General features: G+C 39.7%; 1 protein-coding gene across 1 annotated transcript; it reads left to right on the top strand.

Annotated features, from left to right (window-relative positions):
- Window positions 1–18,235: 18,235 nt before the first annotated feature.
- On the top strand, window positions 18,236–22,991 carry LOC103443806 (proline-rich receptor-like protein kinase PERK1). Its single transcript, XM_008382703.4, has 8 exons — window positions 18,236–18,673; window positions 19,622–20,104; window positions 20,179–20,265; window positions 20,371–20,441; window positions 20,942–21,018; window positions 21,177–21,324; window positions 21,590–21,751; window positions 22,288–22,991. The coding sequence occupies exons 1-8, from the start codon at window positions 18,379–18,381 to the stop codon at window positions 22,579–22,581; spliced, it is 1,617 nt and encodes a 538-aa protein (XP_008380925.3). The 5' UTR covers window positions 18,236–18,378; the 3' UTR covers window positions 22,582–22,991.
- The last annotated feature ends 1,307 nt before the right edge of the window (window positions 22,992–24,298 follow it).

Here is a 24,298-nt window from a genome sequence, read left to right as displayed (position 1 = left end):
TCCTATATTCCACGTTCCTAAACGCATTTTGCTCTCTTGAACTCTACCCTTCTGTCCTAACTTCTTCACCCTTCCCCGTCTAATAGGATCAAAGTACTTCTTTTATGTGTCCCGTGTAAAGTTGATAGGAGCATATGCTCCCAAACAACTTTGAGTGGAGTCGTTCGAAAAGAAGTTTCTATAGCCCCCTTGCTCATTTAACACTGCATCCGGGTGCCGATGGAGATACAGCGACCCTTGCTCACTTATCACTGTGCTCAGGCCACACAGCGCGCCACTTACGGGTGACGCCCTAGCTTTACATGAATTGCATAATAGAGATACAAGCAAGAATCATTAAGTTCTATGAAAATCATAAGCATTGACGAGGCACTTGTTACTATGAATTGCATGAAACTTATGCCAAGAATTTACTTAACACGATTGTGATTAACAACCTTCACTACTTGTGAATATAAGTTCATAACGATTAGGTGAAATTCACTTATATTCTAGCATCAAATTCATGCATGTAAATTAAGTATGCATCCTTAATCGACATACAAAAATAAGTTATCTATCAAGCAGTTAAGCAAATTAAATCACAACTCAGAAATCACAACCGAAGGTAATCAATTCATATTACAAATATATTCATGGCTTTGAATTAACCTCTAGCCAAAATAAAATTAATTACACATTATTAAAAACAGAAATAAAATAAAAGTTTAGAGAGAGTAAACCGAAACGTAAAACATGAGTTTGAGAAGATAACACCAATAAGAATGGAATGAAGCCCTCTGCCTCTGTGCTCTGCGCAGTCCTCTCGGTTTTTCTTGGCTGTCCCGTCGAGGCAGCTATAAGCTGCTTTTTCCCGCAAGTCAGCTCCAAGACAGCCCTCACGTTTTCTGCGCTCTTCTTCTCTGACCTGATGTCTCTGTCTGACACGCTGCCCAAAGGCAGCTCACCTTCGTGCTGACCTCCCTTCGTGCTGACCTCTGTCCCGTCTCACTCCCTCTGACTCCCTCTCGTGTATCTGCGAGCTGCCCAAAGGCAGCTCCTTTTCTTCTTTCCACTTCGCCCCCTGTCCCTCTCTGCGAGCTGCCCAAAGGGCAGCCCCTTTCTTTTCTCTCCTTTCTGCGAGCTGCCCAAAGGGCAGCCCCTTTCTTTTCTCTCCTTTCTGCACGCCCCTTTCAAGGCTGCAAGGGCAGCCTCTTATTCCCCTCGGTTTTTCTTTGTTTTCACTCCCCCGAGGCTCCCTTATAGTTCTGTGCGCTGTCCCCACTTCCTCCTGCTTCTATTCTTTAATTTTCTATTCCCACCAGTCAATCCCCACGTTACCTACTCCCCCTCTTATTTTATTATGCCCCCCATCCTGCTTTCCGTCCCATTTCCTTTATTTTATTATCCCATTATTCCCATATCTTCCCACTTTCTGACTCCCTCCATATTTCTCTTTTTCGTTTCTGCCTTTCCATTTGTTCTGCTGCATCACAACTCTACCTTGCTCTCATTGTATTTGTTGCTCTCTTCTTCTACAAAACATGAATCATGATTATTTTTCTTTTTTTTAATTTTATTTAAAAACTGATCAACGAATTTATTACATAAAATTTCACTTGTTCTATTTTTATTTTCTTTGCATAACAAATCCTATAAACACAAAAATAACGTAAATAGCTCAAAAATATAAGGAACTAACTAAGAAAAGACGAGTGAATTTGAAGTAAAAATATATATAAATATGATCCGATCACGATTCAAAGCCCAATTTGAGCTTTAAGGCCCAAAACTAACTCAAGGTTTAAAACGAACTTATTCATTTGATTAATTAACATATTAATTAATTATTGCCATAAACAATTAAACCATTTAATTATCCTTACTCATCTCCGTTGTTTCTTCAATCTCTACCTTACACGGTGTACGATCCATTAGGTTCCTTTTAGCGAGGCAGTGAGCGATTAGAGCTCTTTCAAATCAATTGTGAATTGAAACTTACTTTCAATTATCCCTTTAGTGATTATATACGTTTAGGGCTCCACAAACCATGAGTGACACCTAGCAGTATGTCATGGTTACCCAAGCTAATCAGAAAAGGTGGAGAACCTATTCTGTTTAGGATTACAATGCAATACGGTCTTTCTCTAATACAATACTTTTGACCACATTGTTTGGTTTGATAGTTTATTCATGTCTATTATCCAATGTGATTCTCTTACTTATATGATTACCTTGAATGTGATTTGGAACTACTTCCTAAATCTTATTCATACTCTGGCCAGAGATTCTTAATCATATCATAGAGTATTCTCCCTCAAACAGTTTGAAGGTTAGAGATCCCTTGTTGCGCATTCACTTGCCTCTATGGCTAAGTGGCTTAACCCCAACTATACCGTGGACACCCTCTGACGGAGTGACTTTGACATAGTCAAAGATCAAGGACCTAACCACAAGACAACTATGATGCCTCAGGTCAAATGACTACTTTGCATTATCCCAACCATGAGTTCTCATGTGACATGAGTATGAGAACTCCTTGTTGATCATGTTCAATGGACTCATTCTCTATTGAGCACCTACATGCTTGTCTTGGTGTCAATCACACCAATGACTCGAGACTAGTCACTCTCCCTGAGAGAAGACACAACACGTACTATTCTTAACGGACTGTCAATGCCCAATTGGCAATCCTATGATCAGGAACGTTTAGGATATGTATACGAAATAGAATGGTCTCATGAATCTAACTTCTTTAAATTACATTCTCCTAATTACATAATCCTTGGACTTATCGTTTAAGCATATAACATTTATATGAGACGGCTTAAAACAATAATCTTTGCCCTTGATATTAAACTAGATTAGTTTAACATGTGAAATGTCCGTAAAGTATCATCATATGATTGGTTTTAGGGCACATTTCCAACATAAACAACCTTCCGGGCAAAGTGTTCATTCGTGGCTAAGCCCGCAAGGAGCATCCTCCACCTCACATCGAAGTAGGCAGCATGACAGACGGAGAGAAGCAGTCACTCAATCCAGCTTAAGTTGAACCAGTAGCCTGAGAAGAACTCACTCGCCTACTAGAAACGTACCACATGCACTGCATCCGTGGTATAGACGAACCAAACACATGGAAGAGTAGCCTAGACCGGCAAGTCATGGCTGAGGACAGCCGAGAGCTCCGCTAACCCAACAAAGGCAAATTCAGGAAGAAGTAGAGAGACTATTGACCAAGTGATTGCATGATTTCCAACACAACGAGGTCACCGACGAGGCACTACGACGGAACATGAGCAACATAAGTAGGTCACCGTTCACGAACGAGATCGAGTAGACAGAGCCTCCACGCGAGTTCAGTATGCCACATTTCACATCTTTCAAAGGGGATGAAGACCCGGAGAGACACTTAAAGCAATGATCCTTTATCGAAACAACGATGATCTCATATGCAAGATATTCGCCACCACTCTACAAGGCGAGGCTCAAGATTGGTTCTACACCCTGCCGCCACAATCCATCCAGAGTTTCTAGGAACTTTCTTTGGTTTTCACCAAAGAATATTCATCATATCGCTCGATCAAAAAGAAGTCTGACCATTTGTTTGACGTCAAGAAGAACCCAAAGAAGTCGTTTCGCGACCATGTGAGGAGGTTCAAAGTAAAGAAGGCAAGGATAGTCGGATGCAATGACTCGATAGCTAGAGCAGCCTTCCAAAAAAGACTTCCAGCAGACCACTCGTTATTCAGAAAATTGATCATGAAAGAAGATCTAACTCTGGCAGACTCTTTCGCTCTAGCAGAGAAATATGCACTTTGGGACGAGGCTTACCAATGCACATTCAAAGACTTGAATAAGTACTCGACATCACATCCCTAATATCCAAACCGGAAGCAGCGGAGGACTTATTCACGTGTTTGATGGTATCTAGACCAGCAATAAGCTCTATCATCATGCGAGAAGAGCTGAGGGCCCGACTACCTATATTCCACAGTTTAAAAGCTCTCATCGATGCTATCAGTTGTATTCCACAGTTTAAAAGCTCTCATTGATGTTATCAAAAATTCAAAAGCTAACTTTGGTGATAGTTGTTGTAACCTAAAAGCTCAAGTTTTACCTTCAAATGCACGCAGTCATCATCATGATGCACCATTCCGCCGAATCTAGACGCGCGACGATAAAAGAGTAGACCTTAACGAATGCAAAGTTTTCTGACGAACACAACAACTCAGCCTAAAAGACACACCAAGGGCAAACAAACATTGGAAGGAACACTCAGAAGCAAGTTTTGTCCTCGTGTTGCGCGTCACACTGCCTTAGCCGACCCTTGCTCCATTATTCAGCTCTACAGTGGCCCAATATCGAAAGTTAAGCATTTCTTGCTACATGTAACATGGCCCCAGCTCCACGGCTCCCTGCCGTGCTTTCACGCCTAGCCTTGACAACGCAACAGAGCAGCCTAATGATGCCCCGAAGGTAGTCAAGCAGATTTTAGCCGCACCTTCTCCCTCAATGGAGATTTCTGGCATTTGCATGTCAACGACGCATCTAACTACAAAGGCTCACGAGCAGCCATGGTTCTTGTCACCCCAGACGGTTTAATACTCGAGCAGGCAATCACTCTAAGCTTCAAAACATCTAAAAACTAAGCATAGTACGATGCCCTACTAGCAGGCCTTTGAATGGCAAAAGACTTGGTAGTGAAGAAGCTCGCAATTTATTCTGATTCCTAGCTAATCACCAGCTAGACTACTAGGGAGTACACTGCAAAACATCAGAGGATGGCGCAATACCTAGAGAAAGTACGTAAGTAGCTTGAGGCATTGGAGAAGTTATTCCAAGAATATGGCATCAAGCAGCACATGTCCATTCCGAGATATCCTCAAAGTAATGGGCAAGTCGAAGTATCCAACAAAATGATCCTCGACTGCCTCAAGAAATCCTTCACCAATAAGAAGAAAAAATGGCCAGACGAACTCCCTAGATGTTTATGGGTATATCGCACCACTAAAAAACGAGCAACCGGTAAGACTCATTTCTCTTTGGCATTTGGTTAGGAAGTAATCATTCATCCCAATGTCATCAAGCCAAGTATCACTGCTCTACTATCAAGCATTGAGCAGAACAGTAAGGAGATGGTCACAAGCTTAGATCTGGCAGAGGAGAAGCGCGAGCAGACCAGTACCTGCATTGCAGCCTACCAGCAGTAACTCCTCTCCAACTACAACAAAATGGCTAAAATCTGGCAGTTCTAGTCCAAAAATCTAGTCCTAAGAAAAGCCTTCATCACTGCCCGAGGAGAAGGCTCCAAAAAGATGGATTCCATAAAGGAAGGTTCATACAAGATCAACAGAGTAGGCATCAAGAGTAATTACACCCTCGCCACCATGAAACGACAAAAAGATCGAAAAGCAGTGGAGCGCCTACAATCTGAAGAGGTACCATATGTGACCTCCCACTACATCAAAGCCCGAAGACTCAATAAGCTCGATGGGCACCACCACACAAGCTGAGGACTATCCAGTTGTTATGCAGTTCCTACCTTACAGCTAAGTTCTCATTCATTTCACTCGTTTTTCAATGAAGAATTTAGAAGTAATCACAACTTAGCTCGGTTGCATGCTTACAACAACTAATCACTCCTACACTTCAAAGGAAGACTGCGCCCTTCTTAGGGACTCATCGCAGGAATTGAGCCCCCCGAGGGACCAAGCATGCTCTCTAGTGTGAGAGGGTAAACTAATTGCTCTCCAATGAAAGAGGGTAAACCAATTCCCCGACACCCATATGGGTCAGCTCTCCAAGACGGGAGGATAAACTTTACACGCCGAATATCTAGACGTGGATGAGCCTAGCTGCCCTAGTATAGCTAGATGCACGATGGCTTGCACCAGGATTCCTAGAAGTAGCCACAATGGTCTTTTTCAAGGCTTAGCTAACTGAAGGATTTTGGGTCTTTTGGCCTAATCCGTAGGGAACTGGGCCCTAGAGACGGAAGGGGCACATTACGCAGTACGCCCTACAAACAGCTGCCCTGGGACCCTAAAGCTGCTACCGAATGCACTAAGGTAGCCTACGGATTCCGGAAGACTGCCTACGGTTTGCCCATCGAGCAGTAAAGTCGTGCTAAACTTATACAACCTCACATTCTTGTGAAAGGTTAAACAAGCTAGCGCGCATATACGAAGTTTTATCCACTACCGACATGCTACATAGTTGATAAGCTTCACCTCTGCCAAGTGCGGAACAACCTACACCAAGTCCTAAAGTGTTGTAATACTTGCTACGCAACCTACGGAATTGGAGAAAGCCAAGGTTAACAACCTAGTGGTTACGCGGACTTGTCTGCTTCTGTAAGTAAGGCATCCGGCTGCCGACCCTATGGCTAACAACTTTGCAAAGTTCTACACCAACACCTATAGCTGCATAGGCTATGCGAGCTTGTTTACTTATAAAAAAGTAGCATGCTTGCCACTGGTCTATTAAGTCTAAAGGTTAGGGCATGAACAAAAGAAACGAAGATGAAGAAAAGCGAATAAAGCATGTTTATAAACAATTAGCAAAGGCTAAAGGAGTTCAACCAAAACAAGAGCTACAAGGAAAAACAAATAAAATCCTAAAGGCTACCTAGAAAACTATAGCAGCTTGGACATCCCATGACTACTCGGTCGCCACACCTTCAGCAGCCGCGACGCTCTTAACAGCGATATCATCCGGCATTTCACCCCCGGCTGCCCCAGCCTAGGCACTAACTTCTCCAACTACTTCACCAATGGAAGCCTCAAAAGTAAAATCAAGCAAGTCTTCCGGAGAAATAGAGAAGGTCTCGAAACCCCGAGCCCAGCCTTTTCACCTTTCAGCTGCTCATCCTCCTCGAGCAGATCAACATGGATGCTCTGCAGCTCATCCACTTCCTTCTTCAGACTTTCGTTGATCTTCCGTACGCCTTGAAGTTCCAATACTTGGGGTTCAAGCCTATCGATGATTCTCTTGAAGTGGATTACTTGGTTATAAGCAGCAATCAATCTTCATCTTTTGCAGCAGAATGAAGCTCAGAAACGACATGCTTAAGATCTTGAATCTAAGGTATGTGACATCCGATCTCCTTCTCTGCACTTTCATGCTTAACTTGGATCGCGTCAAGCCTAGTCTTCAAGTCAATGATCTCTTGGCGAGTGGTCTCAAGCTGCAACGAAGTGGGGGTAGAAATATTAGACCCCTTCAAAGCAACGAGCTGTGAATCTGCCATAGTATTTGCCATCTCCTTAGCAGCCTTGCTATATCTGCATCATAGCAAGCAGAGCAGTCATTCTATATTGGGTCGTATGCTTCGCAAACGAGCTTGGGCAAACAACCTTTCTAACACCATCAATAAACTTGGCACAAGCGTCCATGTTTTCAAGCAGAGCTGGTTTCAAAAGCACATAGATCTCAACAGTCTCCCAGAAGCAAGCTTAGTGGATTTCTCACAGCTGCTTACGCGAGTAGTCTTCTTATTCCTAGCAGGCGAATCAGTCTTAGCAGCATAAGGAATGGGCCTTAGCGCCACTTTAGCAGCAGAGTCCACCTTATCGCTTTTCATAATAGCAAGCCTCTCTAAAGGTGAATCGGACTTAGCTCCCAACAGACGTCTGGGTACAAAATTCGGCACTAGGGGCATGACATGACCTTTATGCAGAACAATCCTATCAACAATCATACTAGCCATTCTTGACATGACAGGCGCCACATGCTCAGATCTAGCAGCCTCATTTTTCGTCCTCTTGGAAAAAGTCAAGTCAATCACAAGCCTGGAAGCAGTCGACGAACCCGTGCGAGCAGTGAAAGAAGTTTTTGGTTTTTTCTCAGCCGACATCTCTTGAGCAAGTAGAGAAGATACCTTTTCACACCTTCACTTGCAGCAAGATCCACAATAGTGGTTGGACGAGCCAATGCATCCGCCTTGATCCTATTCACCTCATCTTTTGGGAGCAGCCCACGTTTCTCCTGATGAAGAAAGCTAAAGTAGCCAACGCCATTCGTGGTACCCAGCAGGGGAGTTCAACCCAAAATTCCAGCAGCTTATGAGGCCCACAACCTCTTCATTTCTCTCAATCACCGACCTAGCTCGTGTCATGTCCAAAAGCCTAAAAGGACATAAGCCATGTGACGCGCCTAGCACTGCGCCCCAGCGCCATAATCCGCGGCCACGGCCACACAAGTTGCCCTTGGTTCTAGCCAAGTCGAGCAGCTTAAAGCAGTGGTCCCTACCACAATACCTCATCGGCCCATGCCGAGCCGACTCCTGGCCCATGCCAGCCGACGTGCCGCACCACCCCGATGGCTGCCCCGCGGTAGCACCATCCAAGAACAAGACAAGGAAAATTAATTTTTTCTTACCTCGGTGTAGCACGAAGAAGATGAAGAAAGCAATGAAAGACGGTCCTTTGCAAGGGCAAGATGTAGAAGATTGATAGAGGAGGGGGAACAAATATCCTCTAAGCTATCTCTTTCTTGTAGGGTAGAATAAATCGCTCTCCAAAGTTGATTTAATAACCCACTTAAGGGGGACTTAAATAGGCTTTGAGAGAAATTTATTTCCCTTTCCTAGAATGATCTAATTTCCTATTAAAGAGAGAATCAACATCAAAATAGGAAGCAGTCTCAAGTTTCCTAAAGCAAGAAGATCTCTACACCTGCTGCCATTTCTTGCGAATAGCCCAACAAGTGTGGGGGCATTTGTGGAGCCAAAAAAAATCACAAGGTGACACGTGGATTCTTGGGTAAAAGAGGACAAAAATACCCTTGAGGCATACTGGGATTCCTACATGCGAGCATCGGGCAATCATCCATAAACCAAGTCAAAAGTGCCCAAAATAGGTATCAACTTAAAACTTATTTCGTTCCATATATTTCTTACCTCTTTTTCCCTCTTTTAGCTAATCAATTAGCTATTTATTTTATTCTTTCCATAACTTTAAAACCTTCCTTCTAAAAATCATGATAAATGGCCAATTAAAGGGTTAATTGCCTATTTAATCCCTTAAATTGTCAATTAAGTGATCCCTTTAGCCCATAAAACACCACATGGCCGGTCATCCTCCATGTTTTCTACCTTTTCTACCATATTTTCCCTTTTTAATTACCCTAATTAAACCTAAATTCAACCCAAAAACCCTAGCTAGGCTGGCCACCTCCTATCCCTATATATAGGCTCCCATTTCCACCAAAAAGCAATCCCAACACTTTGGTAAAAATCCCAAAATTCTCTAAACTTTGGCATTGGAGGTTCTTCGGCCAAAGCCCCCCCCATTCATCGTGGGCGTGTGAGGCTCTTGGCCTTAACCTAAGATGTTAATTGTTTTGTAGGTGCAAAATTGTCCAAGATCAAGGAGGAAGAAATTTGCATCCACAGTTGCGACCAGCTGAAGATCAGAAATAATGTTGTTCCTAAGACTACGTTCAGGACTTGACATGTTTATTATGAATTCCTTATGATGTTATGCGGGTTAATGAATGCTCCAATATTGTTCATGAACCTGACAGATCATGCATTTCGCCCATGTGTTGTGAGATTTGTGATAACCATATCGAGAACTTCCTTGTTTACTCCAATAATGAAGTCAAACTTTCTAAACACCGATGATTTGATCTAAGCAATTTCAAGGCGTATCAGCTTTAACTAAATTCCCCAAATGCCAGTTTTGTTTAGATCATGTTTCTTTTTGGGGGGCGTGAGCTCAGCAGATGACATTCTTGTTAATCCCCAAAAATGTTGTAGTTGTAGAAAAATTATGACCCCTACAAGGTGTTCCGAAATACGATGTATACTTGGTATTGTCAATTACCATTGATATTTTGTGCTAACTTTCTCCACTTTAGCCTTATTCCTTACAAGTTGACCAGCAAAGAAGTAAGTTTCATTTGAGTTGTGAATGTGATTAAGTTTCTGACAATTAAGATGTCTCTTTCCGACTATTATTTTTACATTTCTTGATGTCACCAGTAATTTCAAAATCTACCGTGATACTTCACTGAATGATCTAGCTGTGTGCTGATGCAGCATGGTAAGGTAGCTACTTATGCCTTCCAACAACTACAACCACATGAAGTGAACTGTCTTCCTACGACTTTGAGTTGACAATTACTGCCTTTACAGTAGAAAACTTGATGGTTTCTGTATGGAGAAACATGCCAAAATCTTCATTGACTCCCTTAAACCCCTCAAATACATTTCATTTGGAAGAAGCTTGATTGTAGACGACGACGATGGAAGAAATCAATCAATGTCTACGATTGCATCATCGTGTACTACGTCGATTGTGCAAACGTAGTTGCTGATGATCTTAATAGAAAAGCACGTGGATGACTCAACCGTTATATCCTATTTAAGTTACGACTCATGAGTATTAATATGACGTTACTTATAGATCATCAAGAAACCTTGTTAACTAATTTCCAAGTTCGGCCATTCCACTTTTGACTTGGGATGAAAAAGGAGATTGCTTAGTTATTAAGCAAATACCTAATTTGTCGGCTAGTTATAGCAAGAAGAAAGAAATCAATCTAATTGTTAGTCACTCATTATATCCAAACAGATATGAGAGAGTATCACTATGGACTTTATGTACGAGCGACCCCGTACACGTGGAAACAATGATGATGTCTCGGTGATTGTTGATTGACTTACTAGGGTGCCCATCTTCTGTCAGTCCACGAGGACACCCTCTAGACCGATTGGCAGAATCTAGTCCCATATTTATTTTGATTTTATTCCCTAACGTTGGAAAATTTCAAAATGCCCTTAACCAACTAAGTAGAAATCATACGTGGATTTCAGGCGTGGACATCTAAGTCCTTATTACTCATTGTTCCCTTTCACGGCTTTCTAGGTAGAACGTGTTCTTACGAACACGCGTGCACGAATGAGGCGTAAATGGCACAATTTATGCATTTTTTCCAATGAGGGGTAAAATAATAATTTTGCACTCTCGTAGTTCCATTACTTGTTTATTGAGACAACAGTCGGTTGTCGGTACTGCAGGTTGCATACTGTGATACTTATGACCTATTCGTTGGGTTCGTTATGCAAGTGGGCAAGTATGCCCATTTCTGGTAGTATTTTATTAATTAGGCATCGTGCCTAAATAATTATTGTTTGGGCTTGACCCAAAGACACACGCACACACATCTACTCTCGTAGTGCTTATCATTATGATCGCGTGGATGCAAGTGATATGGAATTCGAAGATACCACTATGTTGAAGAGGTTACACAGGAAACTGAGAAACGTGTGAAAGGCTTGTATCCATACTTCTTCGTTGTTTAAATTCTGTTGTTTTGAATTTCGAGGATGAAATTTTCTTAAAGGGGGTAAATTGTAGATTCCCATCCTGAGATTTATTGTATTTTATACTCAATAGTAGTGAAATTATTAAAATACCCCTGAGGTGCCACATAGGCCTTCCATGTGGACCTCAATTTTTCTTTCACTTTTCCAGTCTTATTTTACTATTTTTGAATAATACCCATTTTTACGAACACGTGGCCGCAAATGGAACTCAATTTGGAGTTATAACAAACCAATCATGTCTGAAACTATGTAAAACTACCGGGACAATTTTAAAACTTGAATTGTGACTTTGTGTAGTGTGCATCGCTACCCTGTTGTGATGAGAGATGGATTTTGTGTAGTACACCCGTGTGAATCTTACCCTTAATATTTTTATAATATATTGTGGCAAATGGATAGTAAAATAATGATTTATTTGGGTTTTGAACACCCCACTTTTCCAACTCCATCTGCCACTATCATTCTCCCTCATTGTAGCCAACTCTCCCTATCCCACCATCTTTCTCTCTCTCCTTCTTTCTAACACTCACACACTCACACACCACTCATCATTTCTATTTTCCCTCTCACTCTCTTCCTTTCTTTCTCTATCTCATTCAGACATCATTTTTTTTATATAAATATTTTCTTTCTCCCTCTCTCTCACACGTCATTCTCTCAACTCTCTCACATAACTCTCCGAATTCTCCCTCTCTCACTCAAACTCTCCCAAAATATCTCAGCTAACTCTCTTTGCAAATGTAGAGATGCTGAACCCCCCCACACCTTTCGCCATCTCTCCAACAAGCTAGACGACCACCTCAGCTCCCCACTTTGTTTCCTATACTACCTCTTCTCCCTCAACTCTCATCTTTTCCCTCTCAATTTTCCCTCACCTTTATACTTTCTGTCGTGTCCCACTTCTGCAATGCCACCACAAACTCATCACGCCGGTGAGTTTTCAAACTGTAGTACCATCGTGATCCTCAACCATAAACACTTAAGAGACCCAGGTCCCTCTCACGATGGTGGCTATTGCCATTGTTCCTCGTCCCTTCGATGATTATTTCAGTGAACCGCACATTCCCAACCTCGGTAAGGACTCGCACCACCCCGTTTCATTATAGCTTTTGATTTCCAGCTTGATTTCAAACTCACACACGAGTTTTGGGTAGGTTTTACACATAAATCACCTTGGGAAGCCTTTTTTCCAGATTCTGGTGAGAAATCCGGCCCTAGCATACCATTTTCTGGCCAAATGCGACCACGGAAGAGAACCCCAATGGTAAATTTTTGTTTCTTACCTCTTGAGCTTCATTTTGGTTTTTGAATCTTTGAATTTGGTTGAAAAATGAACTCGTTAAGACCTTTTGGAGTTTCCTGATCAGTTTTCGACGGTTGCAGCGACAACTGGCCGGAGAAGAAGGACAAGGAGAAAAAAAAAGCCCCAAACCTCTAGCCCAAACTTTTAGGCTGGCTCGTGAGTTTAAACGGGTCGACCCGATCCAGTACAAAAAAAAGCCCAAAACCCAAACTTAGAACTGGCCCAACCCATGACCCTTCAACCCAGATCCGGCCCATCTCAGATTCTAAATGGATTCTGGAATATTCCAGGTGTTGATTTTTTTTCGAAATTTCTCAGAAACCCTCCTAGGCTAATTTCGACGTCCCGAGTCCATTTTTGATATCCATTTAGTGAAATTTCAAAGTTTTAACGTATTTGACTTTTTAGGGTTGACCGTTGACTTTTTTAAAATTTGCCCAGGATGCCTCTTAGCGTATTTCGACACTCTGAGTCCAAATCCGCACTCTGTTTTCTCAAATTTGATCGTTTAAGTTGAGTTTTACTAATAGGTCTCAATATTATGCTTAGTGCAATTACTATCAGAGACTTTCTTAGCTCGAAATGATGTGTATATGTGATTTTCCCAACAATTGCTTTTGTATATTATGATGTGACATGCCATGTTTAGCTTTACAAATAGACTTTCCGTACACTTTATGTTTTTAACATTATTTGTGAGCATAAACTAGTGCCATGACATCCTTGCATTTTTATCTAGTCATTATTACAAGTTTGCACGATGTCTCTTAGTTATTTGTACTGTCCTGGGCTAAGGACTTGCTTCACGCGTAGTTCACATGCACTGTTTACATTCGCTTTGGATCCAGAGTTAGGTGTTAGCCTATCATTTTGTGTGATGTAATGGACTTGTATGTGATGTGACTAGCACAACTCACGAGATGTAGTACCAGAATGTAAAACCTACACTCAGCTTGTTCTATTGTCTGATTATATCTGCAATGGACTTGTATGCCTACATAAATTAATGAGCATTGTTTTCTTGTGATATCGATTTGAGATTTAATGTTAAGATATCTTAATGGTGTACCCTACATCTTATCACTCACATTTGCTGCAGGGTATTATATTACATACTAGTATTATATTATTTTTGGAAAACCATATACTTGTTTTACAGCGACGAGTTACATTTTTCGAAAAGGTTTTACAAAACTTTATTTTCAGGACCACTCACCCATGTTTTTCGCCCCTCCAGGATTTTAATGGCAGAGGTTTCGTGATGACGACGATTGTTGGCAAAAGCTGCTATGGAGGAGACTTCTCCTTTCGGTATAAATGTCATTACCCTTCTTTTACTGCAATTTATCTATGCTCTGATATCACTTGTGTGTTCAATCCCTACTCACATGCGCACTCTAAATTAGTCACTTTATGGCTGTCACCTTCCAGGTGTCAACCATCACATTGCGATTCGGGTGTTCAGGTGGACATTGCGGGTCGGGGTGTATCAAGTTACGTGTCACTTATAACTTGTGGAATTACATTAATTTATTTCAATAGCAATTTTAGTTAGAAACTAAGAGGTCACTCACCTACTAACGGCCTTACTGGAGGATGATAAGATAAAATTAATTGTTAATTATATCAGATTAGTTATTTGGGCATGTTGGACATGATTTTAATTAAAATAAAGTTTGAGCTTATTTAATTAAAAGGAGTCCAAACACAAGCCCAAGTAAGCAAGTAAAGTCGGCTTAACACAAGGCTTAAAGCACTAGGTGTCTAACCCTACAGTGGTGTGCAAGAGTGGTGTATAAATACACCTTGTGTTTTTCTCATTTGTCCCATGCAATAAATTTTGTCTCTCAAAGAAAAAGAGAGAAAAAGGTAGCTGAGGTACACCTTACACTATATTTGGATGAGGGAAATAAACTTGGAATTTGGATTAAAGTCATAATTTATAAATGTGATACTTTGGATGCGGTCCCTAATCCTTAACATTCTTTGACTAAAACCTTAATGGTATTCAAAGTTTGATCAAAGTCCATTGACTTTGTACACCTCATTATATTACAATTAATTTTATATTTTTATAGTTTTGATATTAATTGTTTGATATTTTATGAGATTTATAATCCTATAAATTTAAAATCTCTCATTATAATACTATTAGAAACGGTTGCAATAAAAAAATTCAAACATTTTGATTGAATAAATGGATAAAAACTATGTAAAAATAAGAAATAATAAATGGCAAAAGAATGTATCCATAGTGTTAAAAAAATTGGTACATTTTACAAAACAAATTGGTACATTTCACATATAACAAAGTGGTACATTAATAAAGAAGAATGAGTACATTATAAATAAATTAGGGTACAGATAAAAGATTAAAAAATTATAAATACAAATGAATTTTTAAAAAATATAGGCGCTAAAAGAAATTAATACATGGGCACAAAATAAAACTAAAAAGAAAATACTACAAATTTTAAAAAAATGTTGCAAATTAAAAGTGGGTACAAACTAAAAATATAAATATATGATACAAAGTTTAGGCATAAAATATAAATATACCATATGTAATTTTTCTATCATTGATTAAATATACAATGTCACGTGACGGTATATGTCACATCCCGGCCTGGGCCCTCATCACATCCCGAGCTCGACTCCACCGTAACACGATATTGTCCGCTTTGGGCCCCTACCACACATTCACGGTTTTGTTTCTAGGAACTCAGTCGAGAACTTCCCAGTGGGTCACCCATCTTGGGAATGCTCTCGCATGAACTCGCTTAACTTTGGAGTTCCGATGGAACTCGAAGCTAGTGAGCTCCCAAAAGGCCTCGTGCTAGGTAGAGATGAGAATATACATATAAGGCTTACAAGATCCACTCCCTTGAGTGATGTGGGATGTTACAATCCACCCCCTTTAGGGGCCCAACGTCCTCGTCGGCACACTTCCAGCCAGGGATTGGCTCTGATACCAAATTGTCACATCCCGGCCCGGGCCCCCACCACATCCCGAGCTCGACTCCACCGTAGCACAATATTGTCCGCTTTAGGCCCCGACCACGTCCTCACGGTTTTGTTTCTGGGAACTCACACGAGAACTTCCCAGTGGGTCACCTATCCTGGGATTGCTCTTGCGCGAACTCGCTTAACTTAAGAGTTCCGATGGAACCCAAAGCCAGTGAGTTCCCAAAAGACCTCGTGCTAGGTAGAGATGAGAATATACATATAAGGCTTACAAGATTCACTCCCGTAGGCGATGTGGATGTTACAATCCATCCCTCTTAGGGGCCCGACGTCCTCGTCGGTAACATCCAGCCAGGAATTGGCTCTGATACCAAATTGTGACATCCCGGCCCGGGCCCCCACCACATCCTGGGCTCGACTCCACTGTAGCACGATATTGTCCGCTTTGGGCCCTGACCACGCCCTCAAGGTTTTGTTTTTGGGAACTCACACGAGAACTTCCCAGTGGATCACCCATCTTAGGATTGCTCTCGCCCAAACTCGCTTAACTTCGGAGTTCTGATGGAACTCGTAGCTAGTGAGTTCCCAAAAGGTCTCGTGCTAGGTAGAGATGTGAATATACATATAAGGCTTACAAGATCCACTCCCTTGGGCGATGTGGGATGTTACAGTATACACATGGGTACAAACACAAATAAAACTTTAAACAATATGGGCACAAAAAGAAACAAAATTATGCGTACAAATTAAAAATGAAAAAAAAAATTAGTACAAATTAAAAATATGTACAAACTAAAAATAAAAATATATGATAAAAAAATTAGCCATAAATATAAATATACTAATGTAACATTTTTAACACTAAAGGAATATATTTAAAAATAAAAATATTTTATTATTCAAATAATTAATGATGTTATTAATACCAAGGACGTTGATAAAAAATTGAAAATGAATAGGATTTTAATCAATTGAGTAGTAAAAATAAGGATGTGAACCAAATTTCTCCTTTATAAATTGATATGCACCAATTCTCTTGTTTGGATTCATAAATATAGAAATTTAGAATTTCCGTGTAAAAAAAACTTGGAATTTGGGATCTCCAATTCCCAAGTTTAAATTTCATGTAAATAGGTGTCATTTCCCAATTTCTATGATTGAGAGTTTAAAAATAACAAATTTCATATTCAATTCCATTGTTGTTTTTGTTAACCAAACAAAAAAATTCACAAATTCTAGAAAATAAAATCCCGTCATTTTAAAATTTCTTAGTAATCTTAAATTTCTTTATCTAAACATAGTGTTAGTATGCTAACCATTCCTCTTTTATTTATGTTGCGTATTTAATTATTTGCATTAAATAGCTCCCAATCATATGCTCGGAAACCCAACATGTAAAATGAGGTTCACATTCTTGAGACCAAATGGCATGACTATGTAGTAAACATTTCGGAAAGATGTACGGAAGACTGCCATTTATTCATCTCTCATGGACACTTTGATTTTGATTATAACTCATCCATAAATGACATTAATCCCGCCCAGAAGTTGAATCAATCATGATATCCATGTTGGGAGCGAGAATTCATCTTTTGGGAATGCTCTGTTGAGGTCTCCATAGTTGACACATCTTTATTTTAACAGTATCTTCTTCTTCTTCACAGGAACTATGTTGCCAACCAAAGGGGGTGCTTGATAAAAGTAATGAATCCCTTTAGCTAGAAGCTTTTCCACTTTTACTTTGATCTATGCTTCAATCTTCGGATGAAAGTTTCTTCTTTGTTGCACTACATGCTTGACTCCAGGTTGAACGTTCAATGTATGGCACACTAGGCTTGCGTCCAAGCCGGGCATTTCCTCCTAGCTCCAAGCGAAAACATCTTTAAATTCTTTCAACATGTTAACTCTTCTTGCATACACTCTGGCATTGACATGATATTCTGGAGAGATTCAAGACCAACAAGAGATATGGGCACAATTTCAATTCTTTTCATGTCATCACTTGTTTGCCTTGCGTCTCCTCCCTACTCGGGACTTTCCCACACAACGGTTGGGGTCCCTAAACTTTTCATAAGCAGTATACAATGCGTCCATTTAGTGATGTAACCTTGGAGTACTATGGAGGGTGTAAGTGAGGTTATTGACTTCTGACTGGGTTCTCCTTTCTCGCTCTAAGGCTAGCATGAGTTTTGTGTTGCTAAGATCACACAACTTTTTATGGAGGCAAAGATGTGCCCAAAACCCTAGATGGATTACTTGTGGCTCTTGAGAAATCGTTGTAGAAAGAGAGAGGAAGAGTCATAAATTGCTAGAATGAAGAGAGAGCTGGAGGTCTGGTTGCATTGGTGAGGAACGTAGACTTCGTCTCACAATGAGTTAATAATAATATTTCAAATTCATTCTTGTCGAAAATTAAATTTAAAACATCTTATATACAAACAAAGAAGAATTTCACTAAACCTTAATACTAAGAGGCAGAATCGTCTGTTTAGTTAGCTTTGAGAAGAAACTTTTTTGGGTGCTTGAATGGCAGGGCGTTTTCAATAAACAAATATTACGCGAATTACAAACGGTCTATGTCAATTTCGTCTCTCTCACTCAAATGGGTCCCAGTAATTCTCGTCTTGTTCCACCAGCCACCACCACTCCATGTGACCCCTTTCTTTTGTCCTCTCTATCAAGTCAGATTCTCTTCGCATTCGCAGCAGCACTCTGACCAAATTACGAGAAAACCGTTAAAAAAGAGGCGAATTGCAGCTCCAGCCCCTTGCGTCGCTGACTTTGAAACTAGGCGGCGATGTCGGCGCCGTCTCCGGCTACCAACCCCACGTCGCCTCCACCTTTGTCATCTGCGACTAACACCACTTCACCTCCGACGACGACGACCAGCGGAACCACACCTTCGCCGCCTCCGCCTGCGTCTAAACCGCCGGGATTGCCGTCGAACCCGAACGTGGGGGTTATAGTAGGGGTTGCAATTGGAGGGTTTTGTACGCTACTTGTGGTGGGCATTTTTTTCCTTTTCTACAGAAGGCGGAAGAGGCGGCAGGAGAGAGCGCGGGAGTCCGGGAACTATCCAGAAGAACCCAAAAGTGAGCTCCTTTTCATTGTCTTAAAATTGAAACCAGAAACCAAGAATAAATAAATAAAAACTTGATTCTGTTGTGATCAATTCAGTTACAAATCGGTAAGGAATTAAAAATATTTTCGGGCGATTTGATAACCATTTCGATTTTAGTTTTTGGTTTATTTTGTGCTTAAGGTGAAGGTGGGAGGAAGAAGCGTGTTGTGGGAGTTAGGGAAGGCCTCTTTGTATACTCTGGCATCATTGATTTAGTTATGTCTCATCTCCGTTTTTGTCGAAAAATGGCCGCCCATGTTCTTGTGTTTGACCCAAGTATTAGTGCCGTTTGATAACCATTTCGTTTTCATGTTTTTGTTATGGTTTTGAATTTTCACTTTTTGAAAAAGTGAACATTGAAATCTTGTTTGGTAACTCCTTTTAGTTTTCAGAAAAACGAAAACTAAAAATTAAAAGTGAAAACTCAATGCCAAATTTTAAAAACTCAAGAAGTAGTTTTCAGTTTTTGTTTTTCGTTTGAAAACTGGAAGTAGTTACTAAACAAGATTTTAGTTTTCAGTTTTCAAACGGCCCCTTAATTTGTCATGATTGAGATTGGTGAATTGATTATGCAAACTTAATGCATGAATGAATGCCACCGTAAAGTATCAGGAAGTGATTTTGAGTTTGTGTAGTCTTCTATAGAGACAACGACAGGTCCTCCGTGTTTAGAAAGGCTTAACTTTAAACAAAAAGTGGTTGTTTTATTCTGCTTGATTTCATTATTTATATGAAATAGCATTAACGAATTTAGTTTTAGCATGTCACATGGTTTATATTATTCAGTTTTAGTGATCATTTAACTCTATTTACCTCAGATTTCTGAAATCTCTATAATTTGTGAAATTCCGACTATTCCTGATATCTGATCGTTGCCTCTAATTAAATTTGTATCATTACTATTCTTTGATTTCTCCAGATGATTTTGGCGGTCCTCCTCAACATTTGCAGCATAATTATGATCCTCCACCGTCAGAAAAAGTAGAACTGTTGCCAAAGCCTACTCATCCCCCAGTACCATCTTCGACTAGTAGCAGCTTGGGCTCTGAGAAACCACCCTCAGTTGCATCGTCTGGCTTTGCCTTTGGATCGTCACAAATCACATTTACATATGAAGAATTAGCAATGGCAACAAATGGTTTCTCCAATGTCAATCTCCTTGGTCAAGGAGGATTTGGTTTTGTTCATAAAGGAGTCCTACCAAATGGGAAAGTGGTTGCAATTAAGCAGCTGAAAGCTGGGAGTGGGCAAGGGGAGCGTGAATTTCAAGCAGAGATTGAAGTTATTAGTCGCGTCCATCACAGACATCTTGTTTCATTGGTTGGACACTGCATTAGTGGGGCCCAGAGGTTGCTTGTTTACGAGTTCGTTCCAAACGATACCTTGCAATTTCATCTGCATGGTAAGTATTTTTGTTGGTTAGTCTTCTGCATTTCATATCAGTGATTGGAATTTTATCAAAGAAAAACTTTACAGGAATGGGGAGACCAACTATGGATTGGCAAACTAGATTGAAAATCGCCCTAGGTTCTGCCAAAGGATTGGCGTATCTCCACGAGGACTGTAAGCCTTCTTTGCGTGCTAGCTTTATTGTTGAAAACCATAAGAAAATTTTCTGGTCTGTGTTGTATGCTTTGGAATTCACCCACTCTTGAGCTATATCTCCAGGTCAACCGAAGATCATACACCGTGACATCAAGGCAGCTAATATTCTTCTTGATCATCACTTTGAGGCAAAGGTAAACTTGTTACTTGTTAGTCCTTATTTACAAAGGTTGTATTGTGATAGTTGCATGACTCATTACCTCTTGACCACTAATTCCACTCCAATTGAAATTTGAAGATAGAATGAGTAGTATTATACTATTATTGGATAACTACTGTAGAAGAGTTTGTTTTGGTCAAAGCTACTTTGTTTTCTTAAAATGGAGAAACAAAGAGAAAAGAGAAAAGGATTACATGCTTATATAAGGGCTAGTACCATAATGATCTCATCAAAATCTCAATCCTTGTCCTCGCTTTCCGATTCTCCATGCCAAAGTAAAGGAATCCATGTTGTTGAATTCACTGGCTATCTGGATAACTTTGACTTAAACATTACAACCAGCTCCGCTATTCATTTGACCAAGCAAATCCATCCTTAAGATGGAGCTGTCGAATATATTTGTCAATTAGGTTTCAAATGCTCCTTAAAATTGACTCATATATTGTACTGTTTCTGTATATGATCTTTGTTCAGGTTGCAGATTTTGGACTTGCCAAGTTGGCTTTAGATACCGATACTCATGTTTCCACTAGGGTCATGGGAACTTTTGGGTAAGATTATTTGTCTGTAATAATTTTCCTTACAGCTTTACTGGTCCCATGCAGTCCAGTTTTGGAGTGAAATAAAAAACATCTATTGTTTGGGCTCTAATGGTTGATTTGCTAATATAGTTCGATTTCTTGCTTTCTCCCAAACCTACCAAATGCAGTTACTTAGCTCCTGAATACGCATCTAGTGGAAAGCTCACTGAGAAGTCAGATGTATTTTCATTTGGGGTTGTGCTGTTGGAGTTGATAACTGGACGCCAACCCATCGATAAAACTCAGACCTTCACTGATGATAGCATGGTTGAGTGGGTGTGTATAAAATACCATCACTACCAATTTAACACCTGTACTTTACCATCATATTTTTGTAGAGAACAAAACTATGAAGCACACTTTTGTTTTGAGCTGTTAACAAATTCTGTTGTTCTGCTGGATATTTCTTTGGTATATGGCAATGGTCAAGTCTTCTATGTTGGCTAACTGTTCTTGTCTTCACCTATTAGAATGGAATTTGTTTTCATTATAAAGCTTGAACGGCATGGAAAAACTGATAGATCATGCCATTGAATTTCAGGCGAGGCCTTTGCTTGCGCAAGCATTGGAAACAGGCAACTTTGATGCTCTTGTTGACGTAAGGTTGCAGAATGACTACAACACTAGTGAAATGGCCTGTATGCTTTCTTGCGCTGCTGCTTGCGTGCGTCATTCTGCCCGACGTCGGCCGCGAATGAGCCAGGTAATCCTACAAGGTTCTCAAGTTGATCTCTCAAAAGTAGTCTATCGCGCATTTCATATAAATTTTATTTCAGTATGGAACCATGGAAATTCAAATACCAATTTGGTCCCTATATTTCCTAGTTACTTTCCCAACTTTACTAAGCACTGTAATGGGAAAGGTGCATTCTCATTTCTCATCATCCCCCTGGAACACATAAGATTTATTGTCATTTCCATTCCATGAACCAAAGGAACCGTAGACCTGGTGGGAGGTTTGAATCCCAACTCCAGCAATGTTTAGAGTATTGGTTTGGTAAACCCAAAAGGGCAGAGTTCAAAGGTTGAACCAACCTAGTCATGTAAGATTTTGTGGCCGGTTAACTTCCGTTTCATTGATCTTTCCTATTACCTTGTACATGTTCAGGTTGGTTGTTAGTACGCCTAAGAAACTTTACAGTTCCAGTTTGACTGTGTGCTGGTTATCCTTTTTTAACCGGTCCATGTAAACATTGTTCTGCATGTGCCATTTGATTCTTAATATTTGATTGAAATCAGGTGGTTCGAGCCTTGGAAGGAAATCTTTCTGCAGATGAGTTAAATGAGGGAATCATACCAGGTCAAAGTACAGTATTCAGTTACGGAAGCTCAGAGTACAACGCTAGTGAGTACAAGGAAGACTTGAATAAATTCAGAAAACTAGCACTAGCACTAGAAATCCAAGAGCAAGAGACCAGTGAGAACAGTGGACCTAGCAGTGACTTTGGTATGCTCTCAAGTGGTGAACGCCAACAAACCACCCAAGAGATCGAACTTGGGAAAACAAAGAAAAACACCCAAGATCTTGAGTGAAAGCCGTTGACAACTGATACCGAACACCTTGGAAACCCAACTTCTCCTGTTCTTATACTTACAAGTTTGCCAGACTCACACACCTGCTAACATGAAAAGGCACCATTTTCTATGGTACATTCGATAGATCAAATGTACGAGTGTTGAGCTAGATTAATGATATTTGTGGAGCTGCATGCTTAATTGTTTGAAGAATTGGAGTGTTTGTATACCGCCCAGGAGTTTGATTGAAATCAGACGCCTGGATGTCCATATCAATACATTGTGTTCCAGATGGATTAAGCACTGGAACAAGGCTTGAAATTATTTACTGAAGTTAGGAAGAATTAGGAGGAATAATTCTGGAAGTATTTTGTTGGGATTTTTTATTGTGATTATAAATAGTTGGTTATATATTTACATTTCTTGAAGTCCTTAATACCATTTCTCTGTACAACTTGTGCATTGTATATTAAAATTAAACTCAAAATTCGATTGACCAGGTTGCAAATTCCCAACAACTTTATTTAATGAATTTTCTATGATATGTTTATTGTCTGTTTAATGAGTACTGAAATTCATAGTAAATTCGCTTACTACATACGTATGTATTTTTAAAAATATTTTTATGTTTTGTACATGTCTTAATGAATTACACATTTTATAAAAAAAATCCAACATATTATACACATATTTATATATTTTTCATGTTTTATACATAAAATTTACGTATATGTATTTTTAACATATTATTACAAAAACATAAATAAATAAATTTTAAAATTTTAAAATTTTAAAAATGGTCTAATATTTTAAAGTATATTTTTAACAAATTTGCTGAATTAATGTACGTATTTAACACATACTATACTCGTTTCATATTTTACTATGTTACTATGCTGACATCATTCTGATATATACTTTTGTTAGCATTTTTTTTTTAGGAAAACTAATGAAAATGGTTTGAAAACTTTGAGTTTTAACGATAATGACAAAATAAAGGGTAAAGTGAATAGTACCAGGTTGAGACAAAACTTTTGTTAGCATTTAGTAAGTACAAATTTGTGCAAGTTTCACATTAACATCTGTAATCTAATAAAAGGTGTTCCATACCGATTTATTTTTTTCATTTCACAAATTATGTCATCTTAATTTCAAACAAGTAACACATGCAATGGGTTCCTATCAAAAGTAAATAAGAAAAAGAAAGGAAAGTCTTATTATCTTCGACCAAGGTTTTAAAGGGCGCTAGGTGCTAGTCAACGGTGGGCATAGGCCTAGGCTAGGTGGTTTTTTTTAATTTTAATTAAATTTACTATATAACATAAAGGTTCTAAAAGATACTAGGCGCTAGTCGAACGGTGAGCTATGACCTAGCACCTAAGCGGCTAGGCGGATTTAAGTATATCTATTATCTTTCGTGTAAATAAGTGTCTGTTTATACTTAAAATATATATAATTTCATCATAAACTACAAAATAGACTGACATATATATTATGAAGTATTAAAATATAAGGAAAAACATGGGGAACAAATGACACACCCCGACCCGGAATGTCCACTAGGACTCCGAATCGAGCTGTGTTGGCCAACACCTGTAAGATGACGAAGCCATAAAATGTGATGATGTGGAAGATGGTGAATAAATTTAAACCTAAGAGTGCCTAAATACCAGAGTGCATCGGTGAGCGTGAATGAACCTACTTCACACGTAACGTTAAAGTATAAGTAAGTACA

The sequence above is a fragment of the Malus domestica genome, chromosome 09 (genome assembly GCF_042453785.1).
Source record: "Malus domestica chromosome 09, GDT2T_hap1".
NCBI lineage: Eukaryota > Viridiplantae > Streptophyta > Magnoliopsida > Rosales > Rosaceae > Malus > Malus domestica.
This window is presented reverse-complemented; position numbering and strand designations above follow the sequence as displayed.